Source organism: Uranotaenia lowii, chromosome 3, assembly GCF_029784155.1.
Source record: "Uranotaenia lowii strain MFRU-FL chromosome 3, ASM2978415v1, whole genome shotgun sequence".
Lineage (NCBI taxonomy): Eukaryota > Metazoa > Arthropoda > Insecta > Diptera > Culicidae > Uranotaenia > Uranotaenia lowii.
In genome coordinates this window covers 193,459,509-193,475,729 of record NC_073693.1, presented here as the reverse complement: position 1 = coordinate 193,475,729, position 16,221 = coordinate 193,459,509, and the positions used below count along the sequence as shown (strand labels likewise).

At 34.6% G+C, this 16,221-nt stretch overlaps 1 protein-coding gene across 1 annotated transcript in view; it reads left to right on the top strand.

Moving 5' to 3' along the window:
- LOC129756936 (uncharacterized) overlaps nt 1–16,221 on the top strand; it is a 33,841-nt gene that overhangs the window by 1,417 nt on the left and 16,203 nt on the right. The window contains exon 4 of the mRNA XM_055754004.1: nt 8,788–8,939. Within this exon, the coding sequence (XP_055609979.1) occupies nt 8,788–8,939 (152 nt within the window). The remainder of the gene's footprint in view (nt 1–8,787; nt 8,940–16,221) is intronic.

The following is a 16,221-nucleotide window of genomic DNA, read 5'->3' as shown; positions in this document are numbered from 1 at the left end:
TGTATCACAGTTATTGATTCTGCTAGACAGCTCTCTAACCTTCTAGACATGAAATCCAACCAGTTTCTATGTCCGTTGGACGAAACAGGAACAAAAATTGACCTCCTTGGCCACTTTCAGGATCTTCAAAGAGTCGATTAACTACGCATCTATTGCACTTCCAGCTCCCTACTGGGTTCTCTAGGTATACTTCACCGGTTTTACCATATGAATAATGGCCAAATAGTTGACATCTAGTTAACACGGGATCTGTATATCTGTGAGACTTGCTAGATTTTCCACAACATTGCGCAAACTTTGGTTTCCACGTTCTTCGTGTTACTTTAGGGCTGACAATCTGCGCCGAGGGTCTTCAGATCTTCCCCAAAGTTGGAAATTTGGTTCATTTTTACGACTTTAAAACACATGTATTTTTGCAGATTTTTCGAGTTAGATTCAGTTAGATTGTTTTTGTAAGTAAAATAAGACCATATCTCAAAGCTTTATAATTTGTTGTTTTTCAACGGAAATCATAAAATAGCACATCAAAACGTATTGAAATTTTATCAGGTTTTCAAATAATATATTTAGGTAATAAGCTTAAACATGAAAATTGTAAATAAGCTATAAATCTATATATATATAAAAAGCAATTATCTGTATGTTTGTTTGTTTGTTTGTTTGTTTGTTTGTTTGTTTGTCCTCTATAGACTCAGCCGCCTTTAGAGCTAGAGATCTGAAATTTGGCATGGATGCTCATTAGGACCAGGAATGATGAAAAATGTTTTTAGATTTTTGGACGACCCCTTCTGAAGGGGGTCGTCCATACAAGACAAATATTGTTTTCACGTTTTTTACGTTATTTTCCGTCGGATTTTGATGAAAATTTGCACATAAGTGTTTTGAGAGACGAGCAACCGATCACAGTTATCAAATTTAGGGTCAGGGGTCGGCCAAAGGGGTCGTCCATATTCACTGATTAATGTTTTTGCGATATTGACGTTATTATACATCGGATTTTGATGAAACTTTGCACATGAGTGTTTTGAGAGACGAGCAATCCATTACAGTTATCAAATTTAGGGTTAGGGGTCGGCAAAAGGGGTCGTCCATATCCACTGATTAATGTTTTTGCGATATTGGCTTTATTTTACATTGGATTGTGATGAAAATTTGCACATGAGTGTTTTAAGAGACTAGCAATCTCTTACAGTTATCAAATTTAGGGTCAGGGGTCGGCCAAAGGGGTCGTCCATATTCACTGATTAATGTTTTTGCGATATTGGCGTTATTATACATCGGATTGTGATGAAAATTTGCACATGAGTGTTTTGAGAGGCGAGCAATCCATTACAGTTATCAAATTTAGGGTCAGGGGTCGGCAAAAGGGGTCGTCCATATCCACTGATTAATGTTTTTGCGATATTGGCTTTACTTTACATTGGATTGTGATGAAAATTTGCACATGAGTGTTTTGAGAGACGAGGAATCGATTACAGTTATCAAATTTAGGGTCAGGAGTCGGCCAAAGGGGTCGTCCATATTCACTGATTAATGTTTTTGCGATATTGACGTTATTATACATCGGATTGTGATGAAACTTTGCACATGAGTGTTTTGAGAGACGAGCAATCCATTACAGTTATCAAATTTAGGGTTAGGGGTCGGAAAAAGGGGTCGTCGATATCCACTGATTAATGTTTTTGCTATATTGGCTTTATTTTACATTGGATTGTGATGAAAATTTGCACATGAGTGTTTTAAGAGACGAGCAATCGATTACAGTTATCAAATTTAGGGTTAGAGGTCGGCAAAAGGGGACGTCCATATCCACTGATTAATGTTTTTGCGATATTGGCGTTTTTATAGATCGTATTGTGATGAAAATAAGCACATGAGTGTTTTGAGGGACGAGCAATCGATATCAAGTTCCGAATTGCGGATCAGAAGTCGGCTGAAGGAGTCGTCCATACCCAACTTTAATGTTTTTGCGATTTTGACGTTATTCTACATTGGAAAATTTCCGCATAGGAGTTTTGAGGGACGCTCTTTTGCTTTCAGGTTTCAAATCTTGACTCAGGGGTCGGCAAAGGGGGTTATTATCTGTTCACTGTTTTTACGATATTCTCTTGATTGAGCATAGAATTGTAATGAAAATTGACACATGGGAGCTAAACAGAAAAGATAACTGATTTCAGGAGTCAAGTTTTGAATCGTAGTAAAAAAAAAGGCCGTTCATGTTAGTTGCTCACTGTTTTCGCGATATTGTCGTGATCATGCATCGGATTGAGATGAAAATGTTCAGATGAGGGTTATAAACTATGAGCAATTGACTTCGGGTAGCATGTTCCGTGTCAAGGGTCGGCGAAAGGGGCGTCTAAAAAAATGGCACAAGGGAGTTTTGAGGAACGTAAAATTTGTTTTAATTATCGAATTTCGGGCCACGGGACAGAAAAAGAGGGTTCCATTGAAAGTTCAGTGTTTTGTGCAATAATTTTGTTGGAGGCAGTTAATTGATACCAATTTAAGTGTGAAGGTCAAGCAAAAGAGTCGTGCACATAAACAAATAGGACATGTTTTGCCATAATGTCTAGATTTTGCAACCGATCGAGAAGAAAACACCCTCACATAAATTTTAATAAAAATCCAATCAACCGTTTAATTTGAATTTCAAGTAATAGTAATAATAGCGACTTTAAACACTGTTCCTGAATTTTTTCCCCAAAATTGTTGAAAGAATGTTTCGAATTCATTTTCTTAACTCATTTTGACGTACCAATGATTTAAAGCGAAACGAAGTTCGTACGGGATCAGCTAGTGGTGTATAAAAGTACCGTTTGCATCACTGTATAGTCTGCAAATTGGATTATTGGATGAAACTTGAAGTCAGGTTTACTGCAAACACTATATAAAACATGAAAAAATAGTGTTTTTTACCTGCTTTAATAATAATTAGTTTTGTTCCCATGTTGTTAGAAGCGCGTGGTACCTGCATACGTGGGTGCAGTTGTTTGTTTTCGATGCAAAAAAGAGATTTATTGTCATTCTTTTAAAGGAGTTGTTGGTCCACTTTGGTGTCTTCAAATGAAAGTTATAGCATAAATCGGACTAAACAATGGTATTTTTTGCAGAATATTCGGTGATGCTTTTAGAAACCATTTAATGCTTATCTGCAATTTTTCATGTTTAAGCTCACTGCTTATTTTTTTATATGTTTTATTTGGAAAGCTGGAGCATTGTTATGTACTATTTAATGATTTCGGTTGAAAAACAACAGAGTTATGAAGCTTTTAAATATGGGCTTATTTTATTTTCAAAAAAAAGCTAACCGAACCTAACTCGAAAAATAAAAATGTGAGATATCTGAAAAATACATGTGTTTTTAAAGTCGTAAAAATGAACCAAATTTTCAATTTTGGGGAAGATCTCAAGACCCCCGGTGCAAACTGTCAGATGATAAAAAAAATCCCCTTAACTATCTCAAAACAACTTTATAGATAGTCACTGGATTTGGCATATGTAAATATTGCATTAAGTACTAGCTTATTCTGTTTTAATATTTCATTAAATCCATCCACAAAATCGAAAGATATTCACTTAAAAGGGTAAGGCGCTAGATTAAGGTTGCCAGAATTTTTTCAGTATGTATCCGGCCCGGACAAAACGGGCAATTTTTATATAGAAACCTTGCAAAATCCGGGCATTCGATTTCAAACTGACGATCATAAATCCGGGCAATATCCGGGCAATATTCGGGCAATATCCGGGCAAATGTTGTCAAAACTCAGAAACTCCTCAACAAAAATCAAGAAAAAAAAATTTTCATAAAAACTCATCGATAGATTTTGAACCGTATTGAAGGCTTCCATAAAACCTTTCATGATTATTTTTATAAAACTTGCTCAAAAAATTTCGTTTTGGAGGTGTTTGTTGTTTTTTAAGCTTAATTTTCCAAATAAAGTGAATAAATCCGGGCAAAATCCTGGCATTTTTCAATGAAATCCGGGCAACCGGGCCTGGCCGGACGGTTCTTAAATTTAGTATTAAATATCCGGGCAAACCCGGATAAAACCGGGCAATCTGGCAACCTTACGCTAGATCCAATAAAAAGATCCCTTATAATTTCAAAATTTTCTAACTTTCTTTAAATTTTCATCTTAGTTAACTTTTTAAAAACAGCAGTTAATCAGACTTTTTCCGTTTTATTTTTTAATTGAATGGTGCAGTGATTTAAAAGCTATCCATAGAAATATTAAACATAAAATGGAATATGTACCTACAGTCTAAGTAATTAGAAGTGGAATCTTAAACCTTTACATTTACATTACATTTTGTGAGTTATATGGCATTAAAAATAATACAATTACGCTTTGGAAGTTAATTGCTTATCAATGAAGTTTCCAGTACTTGAATAAAAAACTTTGTGAAAGACTTCAACCAAAATATTCTTGATGCAAATTGACTGAAAAAGTTGTGAATGCTTGAACAAGATTCAAATTCAAATTTTTATGTTTTTCTGACTGTGCCATTGTTTCTTTCATTAGAACCCTAATCAATATGATCTCGAGTGAATTATGAGTTTTTTTTACAACGGCTTAAAAAGGAAAAATTAACGGTCGAATAAAAATAATATCACGAAAATTTTAAAAGCTTATAATTGAATGGCTTTTCGTCAAATTTCAATCTACCATGTAGGTTATTCCTTTTTTTTAATATTTTTTCAGGGGACAACGTAGAACTCGGAAATTTAGTGAGTGAAGAAAGTTTGAAACCAAAAACGAATTTTAAAAGTCACGACACTAAATAAAAAAAATGTTTTTCCGCTTTCTGAAATAATGTGTACGCATGTAAAATTTGAGGTGAACGAATTTTTTTTCCTTTAGCAGCACCCTTTCGTACAGAACAGAACTAAAGATAAAATATGAATAATTTGCTTTTTCTAGAAAGGTCAAGGTTGGGAACCTCATTTTGTAATGGAAGTTTGTAGATAATCGTTCTTATTTTTGGAGCAAGTGATAAAAATAAGAACGTTGCTAGAATAATTGTTAACAACACCATTCCTGATCTTTCAGTAGTTATATTAAAGAAGGCTCTGTTGTTTCATGCGAAAGATTCAAATCTACTTTGTCAACTAAAAACAAACCCCCAATTCGTGTAATTTTGAAAGATCCTGTCACTAAATTCAAAATCTTAGAAGACAAGCGTAAATATGGGCGTATTCATGTCAGCGAACTGGAGAAAAATGTTTCGCATGTACAACAAGGAGATGCCTATGTCTCTGTTCGTAGTGAAATTACTCCTGTGGTTCATGGACTGCTACAAGAATTGCGAGAACCAGCTAAATATTGCGTACGTTTGGATTGGCATTGATGGAAACATTCTATTGAAGAAAACTCCAACATGCAAACCTATTGTTGTTCGATCACGTTCGGATTTGAGGAAAGTCGTACCTCAATAAAATAACAAAAATCATTCATACTGAACTTCAGCAAATATGACGGATGAATTGCTTACAAATGAAAGTTTAAATATCTTTAGTGATTCTGTAGGTTCTATTCCGCAAAACTGTGCATAGAAAAACGCTTATTTACTGCAGATAAATATTCGAGGAATGAATAACTTGGAGAAATTTGATTCATTCAAAATATTTCTGGAGAACTTAAATATAAACGTAGATGTTATAGTTATTAGTGAAACCTGGATTAAACGTGTGAACGCTGCACTATATAAATTACCAGGATACAAAGCAAATTTTTCTTCTCGCTGTGGCAATGGCGGTGGTCTAGCGATATATGTGAGAGACGATATAAAATTCAACTTGAAATGCAACACTGAAGATGATGGATATCATCATATTGAAGTTGACCTGACCTTGCATGGTGAGCAGATAGCTGTTCATGGAATCTACAGACCTCCAGACTACAGTTTTTCCAGATTTTTAAACCAAATTGAACCCATTTTTTCCGATGCAGACTCCGGTAAACCTATTTTCGTCTTGGGTGACCTAAATGTCCCAGTCAATAGAGAAAACGAAAATTGTGTTCTACAGTACCAAAGTCTCCTGAACTGCTACGGTTTGGCTGTCTCAAATACTATAGTTACAAGACCCGCAAGCAATAATTTGCTAGACCACAGCATCGTACGTTTCAACGACTTAAATGCCATAACTAACTACACATTTGAGTGTGATATCAGCGACCACAGGCCCATCCTTACTGTATATAGCAATAAGAAACAAGCAGCGGGAGTTAAACTCTTATCGCGAAGCTATATTAATCGAGAAAATCTTCAGAGAGACTTTTCCGACTTCCTCAGGAATTCAAAGGAGGAAATCAAGACCCGAACTCTACACTACAATCTATTGGAGAACACTACCAAAAACTGCTTGAAAAACATACAAGTATCTCTACAGCCACAGTACGGATGAAAAAAGTATGTCCATGGATGATCCTAGAAGTATGGCATCTTTTGAAAACCAGAGACAAGATTTTACGGAAATGGAGGAGAAATCCTGGAAACCTTCAGTTAACCGAACAAACGAAACAAATTAATAAAAAACTACAGAGCGTTAAAAGAAAGACTAAATCTGAATATTACGAACAACAAATGAATACTAACAACATGAAAATTATGTGGAAAAGTATTAACGGAATGATTGGGAAAGATTCCAAGCCTGAAAATTTGTCATTAAATATAAATGGACGAATAGTGGAGAACTCTTCAGTTTTGGCAAACGCATTCAATATTTTCTTCACTTCCATCGGAACCCATCTAGCAAGTCAACATAATTCTACTAGCAATATTGATGAGCATCATACAATCGAGCGGATTAGAAACAGCATATTTCTTCGCCCGTCGACTATCCAAGAAGTTATCGCAATAATATTGAATCTAGATCCTACTAAGGCGGCTGGAGTAGATCGTTTCCCGGTGTCAGCATTACAAACTCATCACATGGAACTAGCCCCAATCCTATCATCATCATTTAATGAAAGTGTGTGTATGGCTGAGTATCCCGAAGTTTTGAAACTCGCTGCAGTTCATCCTGTGTTCAAATCTGGTGACCCTAAAGAACTGAATAGCTATCGACCTATTTCAGTTCTGTCTGCTTTCAGTAAAGTTTACGAAAAACTAATCGCGACAAGACTAATAGAGTTTCTCCAAGGTGAAAACTTCTTGTATAAACACCAACATGGTTTTCGTAAAGGAGGATCCACTGAAGTTGCCGTCCTAGAGTTAGTAAACAGTATTTTTCACAACATGGACAGGAAAAAGGAAATTGCTGCAACTCTATTTCTTGATTTATCGAAAGCTTTCGATATGATAGACCATAGTTTATTGCTAAAAAAGTTAGAGGCGTATGGAATTAGGGGACTAGCAAACGACTTTATGCGAAGTTATCTACAAAATCGTCAACAACTGGTCAAAATCAATAACACTTTAAGTGATAAGCTAACTATAACTGTAGGGGTACCCCAAGTAGCAACCTAGGTCCATTGTTATTTTTAATTTACGTAAATGATCTAGCAAAACTTTCTCTATTTGGAATTCCGAGGCTTTTTGCAGATGATACAGTTTTAGAATACTCGAATCGCGATGTAGAAACTTTAATACGAGAAATGGAGAATGATCTGAATGTTTTGGATAAATATCTGCAAAACAACTTACTCACTTTAAATGCCGCTAAAACGAAATACGTTATTTATCGTGGAATTAAAACTAAATTGCCGCCACACTCACCACTTATTCACAAGAAAAATATAATTGAAGAAGTGTCTAGTTTTAAATATTTGGGAGTGTGCCTAGATAACCGATTAACATGGAAACCACATATTTTGAATCTGATAAAAAACTGTGCTCCAATCTGTGGAATAATACGTAAATTATCTTACTTCATGCCAAGGCATGCTTTGCTAAAGCTTTACAATAGTTTCGTGCATAGAAGGTATACTTACGCTATAAGTGCTTGGGGACATACCAATGTAACAAACCTATCAACCCTAAAAGTTCAGCAGAATAGATGCATAAAATCAATCTACAAACTTCCCCACATGCATCCTACATTGGAATTGTATAAAATGCCTGGGCACAATATTCTACCGATAAACTGTTTGAGAGATTTGAAAACTTTAACCATAATGCACCGAATTGTGAAGATAAAAGACATTCACCATAACTTCAATGTCCAACATGTCAGCCATAACCACAACACCCGATCTACTGACAGATTAGTTGTAGAAAATGCATCAACAAGAGTCGGAGAGAGAAAAATAGCTTCAACAGGACCTATATTGTATAATCGCTTAAGTAGAGATATCCAAATGAGTGGAAATGTACCTATATTCAAAACTCGAGTGAAAAATTACATGAAAAATAATTTAGAGCGGTTAATGTAAGCATCGTAAAACTAAGTTCTGAAATGTCAACTGGAACCGAAACCTTTTAGAGGAACGCAAGTTCATTAAGGTTTCTTACTCAATTATTACCTCAAAGAAATAAATGCTAAGTTAAGTTAAGTAAAAAAAAAAAAAATCTGTTCAAAACAAGAGATTTTTGGTGGAAAAAGTGTTAGGGGTCATTTGACACCCGGTGGTATAAATAGGTATATATAGTTTTTATTTCCAAGCTGATAAAATAAATCTTAAAAAGAGATTCACTAAAACTTTGCCAAAAGATGTTGGTCACACGTTTTTTAGAGTTATCGGATAACGTTGCATGCCCCTGATTGAAATGATGTTTTTGATGCATTTTTAACTGTGGTTACTCGTCTATTTCCTTAATCCTACTTTTCTTGTTATCGAAATTTAGTTTACTTACGACTACTCTGCACACATCATGGATTTGGGCCCAACCGGCTGGGTTGATGTCGACATTGCCACTCTCACCTTCCAAACCGAGTTCGCCATCGACACGCACACCTTCTTGATCTACATGAACGATTTCCGCATGACCAATATGGGGTAAGTAATGTTATTTTACATAGTGGAAATCAGGGCTGATAGCCTCCACACGCTCTTTTCTTTAACTCAAAATTAAGTATGACCGAGGTTCAAAACATAGTTCGATTCTATGAACTTAAAGTTAAGTACCGTAAAACGGGGTAACATTGATCTTCGGGGTAAATTTGATCAATAATAAACTTTTCCACATTATCATAAAGAACTCAGTCCATAGTTCGAATTTTTGAGAACTGTTTTCTGCGTTTGAAAGCCTTTTAGTTGAGTATCAAGTAGGCAAAATTTGGTTTGAATTTGAAATTTTTTTCTGTTAGTAAAAATTTAATTTCAAAATCTTCAAATATCTATTTATTTCAAGGTTCACAAACAAACAGCTTTTCTGATGATACCAAAAAGAATTTAGAAGCAAACGGGCTGTTCAATTTGAAAGAACCACCTTTTTTCTTTGTATATAAACAGTTATAGTGTTATTTTTATAGTCATTTGATGATAAATTTTTGATATTTAAATAATAAGGAAATTTTCCAAGAGTACTCCCAAATTCGACAAATGGATAGGAACCCTATCAAATCGTTAACTTTGAAGTACAAATGAAAATGGAAGTAGTGGGAGGGCCTAGGGGAATGTGTGAAAGTAAAATTTCATTTGCATTTTGCTCAAATTTTTTAGCAATTATAATAATTTTTGCCCCTAAATGTAGGCAGCATCAAAGTTCTTTTTTCGATTATAAATATTTTCAAAGTAAAACATTAAAAATCAAGGTAAAATTGATAAAATGACATATGTTAAATTTATGAAGATGTTTTGAATCCTTTATGATCGAGAAAACTCGTTAAAACCGTCAGAATAGAGACTGATCAATGTCACCCTAAAACATCAAATTCTGAACAGAGACAAACACGATTTTTAAATCAAATTTAAAGTAGTCAAATAAATTTCTGCATCCATGTTTCACGTTCATAGGAGTCTAGTACTGGTTTTAAAAATATGAAACATGCGACATTCCTCTTAACAGAAAAAATAATCAAAATATATTGAAAAAAGTGATCAATCTTACCCCGGATTACGGTACCCTTTTTCCTCCTTGCGATGGATCAAAACGGAGTTCGAACTGCGAACTCAAAATTGATCCCTTTTTTTTTCCTTCGGCGAGGGATCAAAGCTGAGTTCGACCTTATGAACTCAAAATTGAACTCTCTTTGTTGGACTCAAAACACTTAGCGAGTTCAGTCCGAACCGGAGCAGAAACCAACGAACACGTCGCAAAATTTCGTCGCTACGGAACAATTACCGGAAGACTACGAAGGAACTTTATAATGAAATGCATGCTCACCATGTCAGCGTAAAATTCTGTCCGTCATTGTTATCATATGGTGAGCGGCTTGGAATGTCCGGAAACTTCCGGATGTTGTTTACTTCCCATGGGAAGTAACATCCGGAAGTTTTCTTTGACCGGGAGTGTCAAAACTTTCCACCGCTCTGTAATTGCAATGCAATGTACCGGAACAGCATCATCCGGGTACTAAAAATTTTAATCATCCTTTAATTCCCTGCCGAACTTAGTATTAAGTATGCCTATCAGAACTTAGTTTTGCTATTGCCCAGTCAAACTCAAAGTTGAGGGCTGTCACCGAAGTGCTGTTTTGAACCAAAACTACTTAAAATGAGTTTTAAAAAAAGAGCGTGAATGGGGCAAAATCAGGGCAAAATTTTAGTCCCCCTTTGATGATTTTTGAGGGTAAAAAAGAGAAAGTTTGAGCGCTTCGAAGAAACCCTAAATCAAGTATGAATGAGCTGAAATGCTGCACAGGTCAACTTTTTAGGGTCAATCTACAAAATATACAGTGAGCGAAATAAGAATTGTTTTGATTTTTTAACGAATAATTCAAGCATAAGTTTACTTTTTTTGGACGTAGTAATTGGCGTTAAGGACCAAAAATATGAAAAAAAGGTGCGAAATAAGAATATACTGAAAAAAAATTGACTAGTACTGTTCCGAAATTTTGTACAAAATATCCGGGCAAACCCGGGAGGCGTTCACACGGTACCAAGTACTTATTTATTTCTTGACCAAAATCATCCAGCCCACCTGAATTAATCTAGGATATTCGAAAATGAGCATCAATTCGGATTAATCGCAAGATACTGCTGCCTTCTATGACTTAAAACTAGAGAAGTAGTGTTTGACTGTTTATAAACATTAGTATTTTTGAATTTGGAGCCTGTTTTTTGGATTCAAATTCAGTCTCAAATCTATGTTTCATCATTTTGCATCATATCAATGAATGTTAAAGAAGAAACCAAGCAGTTTAATAAAGTATTATAGCTAAAATATCAAATTCCTTTTCGCTAGAGGAGCATCTCTTAAAACCCACTTTTAAAACCTTGGGAATTCTAGAAAACTCCTTAAAATGCATTTATCTATTCAAATAATTCGTAGAAGCAATATTATTCACTTTTACACAGTACATTTTTAGAAATAATCTTGTTTTTGTTGAAAAACACAAGTGGTACTATTCTTATTTCGCACCCTTTTTTCATCTTTTTGGTCCTCAACGCTAATTGCTACGTCCAAAAAAAGTAAACTTATGCTTGACATATACATTAAAAATTTCAAAACAAACTGTGGAAGAAAATTTTGGTGATTTACAATCATTCATATTTTAACCAGTAAAACACATAGTGGTACTATTCTTATTTCGCACACTGTATTAGTCGGTAATTAATCGGTATTAATTCGAGCATGAAATAGTTCCCATACATTTATTGCCACCCTGACCCTAATGTTGGTAGAAGGAGATGAACATACAATTTTATTTCGTGAATATCTCTGTCATCAAGCAACGTATCGCCAAACTGTAAAAAATATTTTGAAAGCTAATGAGCTGTACTTACTTAGTGGATTTCTTAGATTAAATTTTGTTAAAATTTTTTTTAAATTTCGTCATTATTCCTGCATTTTACAGAGCTGGAAGCCTGCTTCGTCCAGGCTTCCAGGGTTCGTCCTTAAAAAAAGTATAGATGCAATATTGAAAAACTTTTGAATTCATTTAGGGTCCCCGAAGAATTTTTTGTTTTTTGAAGCTTCTGAATAAAGTTACAAGCATTCAAATTTGCAATAGTGGCAAATTGACACTCTAATGCGGATGAGGGTTAACATGTTCGATTTTTATTACAGTCTCCCCACAATCATGGGACACACGCAAATATTAGTCACTGAACATTTGAACTGCTGATATTTGCTGAAATAAATGAAATTAATTCATATTATTATTTTTAGATTGTCGATACTATCATAAAAATGCATTGAAAATATTATATGTGCGCTTGCTGACAGTAAAATTGCTGTTTGAATAGTATTTATCATACGTTCACTAAAACCGTTAAGCCCGTTATACGGGTATTTCAAAGATTCCAACAAAATAAATTGGTCTCATATAAGCACACAGGGCGAGTTTATATTTTCCAAATAAAATACGAAATTTCAATTATATTTGGCAAAATAAAAGTGACCCATAATTGCTACAGCACCCATTAAATTCCACATAATCATGGGTCACTTTTTTGCAACCAAAACGAAACATTTCTTAGTTGCTAGCTCAACCCAACTGCCCTTTGAATGTGTACCTACTAGATAAGAATACCCCCAAATGTTTGCTACAAACTTGGGGATTTCTATGTTGATATTCGGCTGTTGTCATGGACTTTAGTGACTAACAATTGTGAGCAATTTGACTAATACCTAATTGTTACGGGCTACAAGTGGTTTTGAAAAACACTGATTGTTTCGGTATTTTTTTATTTTTCAATAAAATTTAAAATAAAAACATATTTGAAATCAAGGAGGGAGTATCTATTGACTGAACTTTATGAGAAGCTTTCGTCTACTAACACCCGAATTATAGAAACATTTTTTGGTGAAAGGGTAAGCTAAGCGATTAATGACTGTGGGGGGACTGTATACATTTTTTTTGCAATCAGAAGTACACATTTCAATTGGGTGACAAAATCTGTTGTTTTAAAGCAATTCAAAATATTTCTTTAGATAAACTTGCACCTTTGTTCAATCAAACAATATAATGGATAAAGTTTATCATTTGAAGTATTTATGTATGTTTAGCTTTGATGCAGTATTAACTTAAAATAATTTCTAGCATGATTTTTTTTACACCTGTGCTGTTTCAAGCGCGGTTTACAATAATTGCATAGATACATATAAAATCTTTGAATTTCTATTAGACTAGCCGTATGGACAACACGAAACGTTTTTCTAAGCTTCGTAGACTGTCTCAATCTTCGAGCAGCAAACAAGGTGGTTGGTAGAAGAAAGTAGCTACAAATAACAATCCGGAAAAAAATAGTCTTGACGATGAATCATGGCTGCAGCAACCTAGTTTTTCATTTGAAACAGTTTTCCTGCTTTTTCGTACTTGTTGAAAGCAAGTTCCTTTACCATACATTTATGTCTTGAATAAACAACTTTTTGTATGCACGTAGCACTGCTTGAATGCCGCCTTTCCCACAACTCTTAGTGATAACCTTCGGAGTCTGGGGAATCGCTCCCTATCGGAATTCTCTGCTCGCCCTATTGTCAGCAGATCAGAGGTTTTCCTACAGAGCTTCAGAGCCGGTCTACATGGTTCGAAGAGCACAACATTCCGAAGCCGGAACAACGTACAGCAGAGCAGACACAGGCGGATGCTGGCTGTGTTGTGGTCTGTTCCATCGTCGCTTGTCAAAATCCTTTCACGCCTCAGCAGAATCTGTTTATGTTGGCCGGTTTGTTGTGAACCAGTTTTTAACTCCGCCCCATCCATAGTCTTCTCCCCATCTTTTTCTCAGCTCCTCCTTGCTTGCATTATTCCCAATCGCAGTTTTATACTTCTTTTCTGCCTCCTAACGATTCATAATAATGGCCCCCATCCAACAGGCCGTTAAAGTGGAAAAGTTCTTTCACTAAAGTGATTAAGTAGCGTTAGTAGCTGGTGTTATTGCCTGGTGAGCAGGAGAGTTATTTTTTAACGGTTGAAAGAATATACCGTTCAAACATTTCCATAATGCTGCAGCTGTTGTGGTCAAAGTTGTCACCGGGCATCGTAAAAACGTTAGAAATTTTCAAGCCATTGAAGTGTGAGAACAGGGAGTTGAGAAGTTGGAGCCTATTATTTTCATGTAACAATCTTCCACGGAACATAAAGCTTTAAACGATTTCCTGCCACTGTGTCAGCGTTGCTGAATTTAGTTCGTTATTGCTTTATAATGGAGATTTGTCGCTAACCAGCATAACATAATGAGTACGGTTCGGAATCAATTTATTCTGAAAATTAATATCTTTCGAATAAAAAACCTTTAACCTTAAAACCATCATCAATAAACGCTTTTTCTTTTGAATTCATTGGAAATTCATGTTAAACATCAAGAATTTTGATTTTTTTTACAGTTTAAATAGAAAAAAAATTAATTTGCATTACTTTGTTTCATATTTTTATGAATAAGGGTCAGAAATCAAAATTCCATGAATGATGAAATTACCTACAAACCTTTTTTATGATTCAAACATTCTCTGCCAAAACTGTTGGTGTAAAAATATTTTTCGAGCAATTACCTTTTTTTTTAAATTAATATTTTTATTATCAGTTACCTGTCTGGGGTAACATGCAATAAAATGCAAATCGTCTCTTCGACCTTGAAAATCTCGTTTCCATGTGCTGGAATATGATTGTTTTGCATCACGCGTTTGTCAACATTGAAATTTTATCTATCCAAACATCTATTTTTATGATTTTAGCCAGTAGAATTTGTGTAGTATTTTTTACCCCTAAATGTATGCAGCATCCTTATGGTTGAAAAAAAAATTTGTTTCAGTAGATCCAAAAATTACTGCAATTGGTGTTATTATGCCTAATGTTTTTTTGGGCATCAAAAATTTATCAAAAACTATGAATTTCTATATGTTTTCATAAGATTTTCCATTTAAAACTAAGTTTGTTGCAAGTTACCCCTTTTTCTAAGTACCTATAGTGAAAATCGCTTTTTTTTGACAATTAAAAATAACTGAAGTAACTTAAAAATTTTTTTTTGACAACGTCAATTTGATGTCCCACTAACCTTAAAACTTGTGATGCATAAAGGGCATAATTAACTGGGGACATGGATTTTTAGAAGCCATTGAAATTGAAAAGAGCTGCATGTTGCCCCAGTGGCGGTATGTGACGAAAATCTTACTCAAAATTCTCTGATAGTACAGATTTTCTGTGATTTCGGCTTCCTTGCCTCAAAGTATACTAGTTTCATAAGTTTCATTTTAAGTTTGAGAACATCTCAAAATAAGAGAAAACTATATATCAATCAAATGAAACCATTTTAGAGCAGAGTAGAGTCAGTGGATCGTTAGCTTTGAAATCTACCAGCGTTACCCAAAATGAAATTTTTTTTGACTAATTTCATTTGTTGATCTCGCCTATTTTTAAAGTGTCAAATAGATAATCAGAGGACTCGAGTTCGATTCCTGATCAAGGAGATTTTTTTTTTCATTTACCATTCATGATTGATACACTAACAAACTAGGATGAAAGTGTTAAAAGTGAAGAGATCTTTGGAAGTACCGTCAACTTGGCCAACATGCAACAATTTTCAACTTCAATGGCTTCTAAAAAACTTATGTTCACAAGTTATCCAACCCCTCATGCATCAACAGTTTTAAGGATGATGGGACATCAAATTGACGTAGTTAGAAAAAATATTGGTTTCTTTAGTTATTTTTAATTTTCTAAAAACATGCGATTTTCACCCTCCTTAGAAAATGGGGTAACTTCCAACAAACTTTGTTTTAAATGAAAAATCTTATAAACACGTATGAAAATTTATAGTTCCTAATATATCTGCGATGCCTTAAAGACCATTACGCATGACAACACCAATTGCAGTAATTTTTTGGTCTGCAAAAACTAATTTTTTCATTTTTTTTCTGAAAATAAGGATGCTGCATACATTTAGAGGTTAAAATACTATGAAAAATTCTAAAAGCTGAAATCACAAAAATAAATGTTTGGATGAATGAAATTTCAATGTTTACAAACGGTGATGCAAAACATTCATTTTTCAGCACATGGAAACGAGATTTACTAGGTGTTTCTTTGATTTGTATTTTGTTGCATTGTACCCCACACGCCTAACTGAATTATATTTTTTTAAAAATAAAAATTGATTCAGTGTGGTGTTATATAATTTTTGCATCTAACCCCGCTGTTGCATGATGCCCCGTTGGACGGTATGTTTAGTGTTT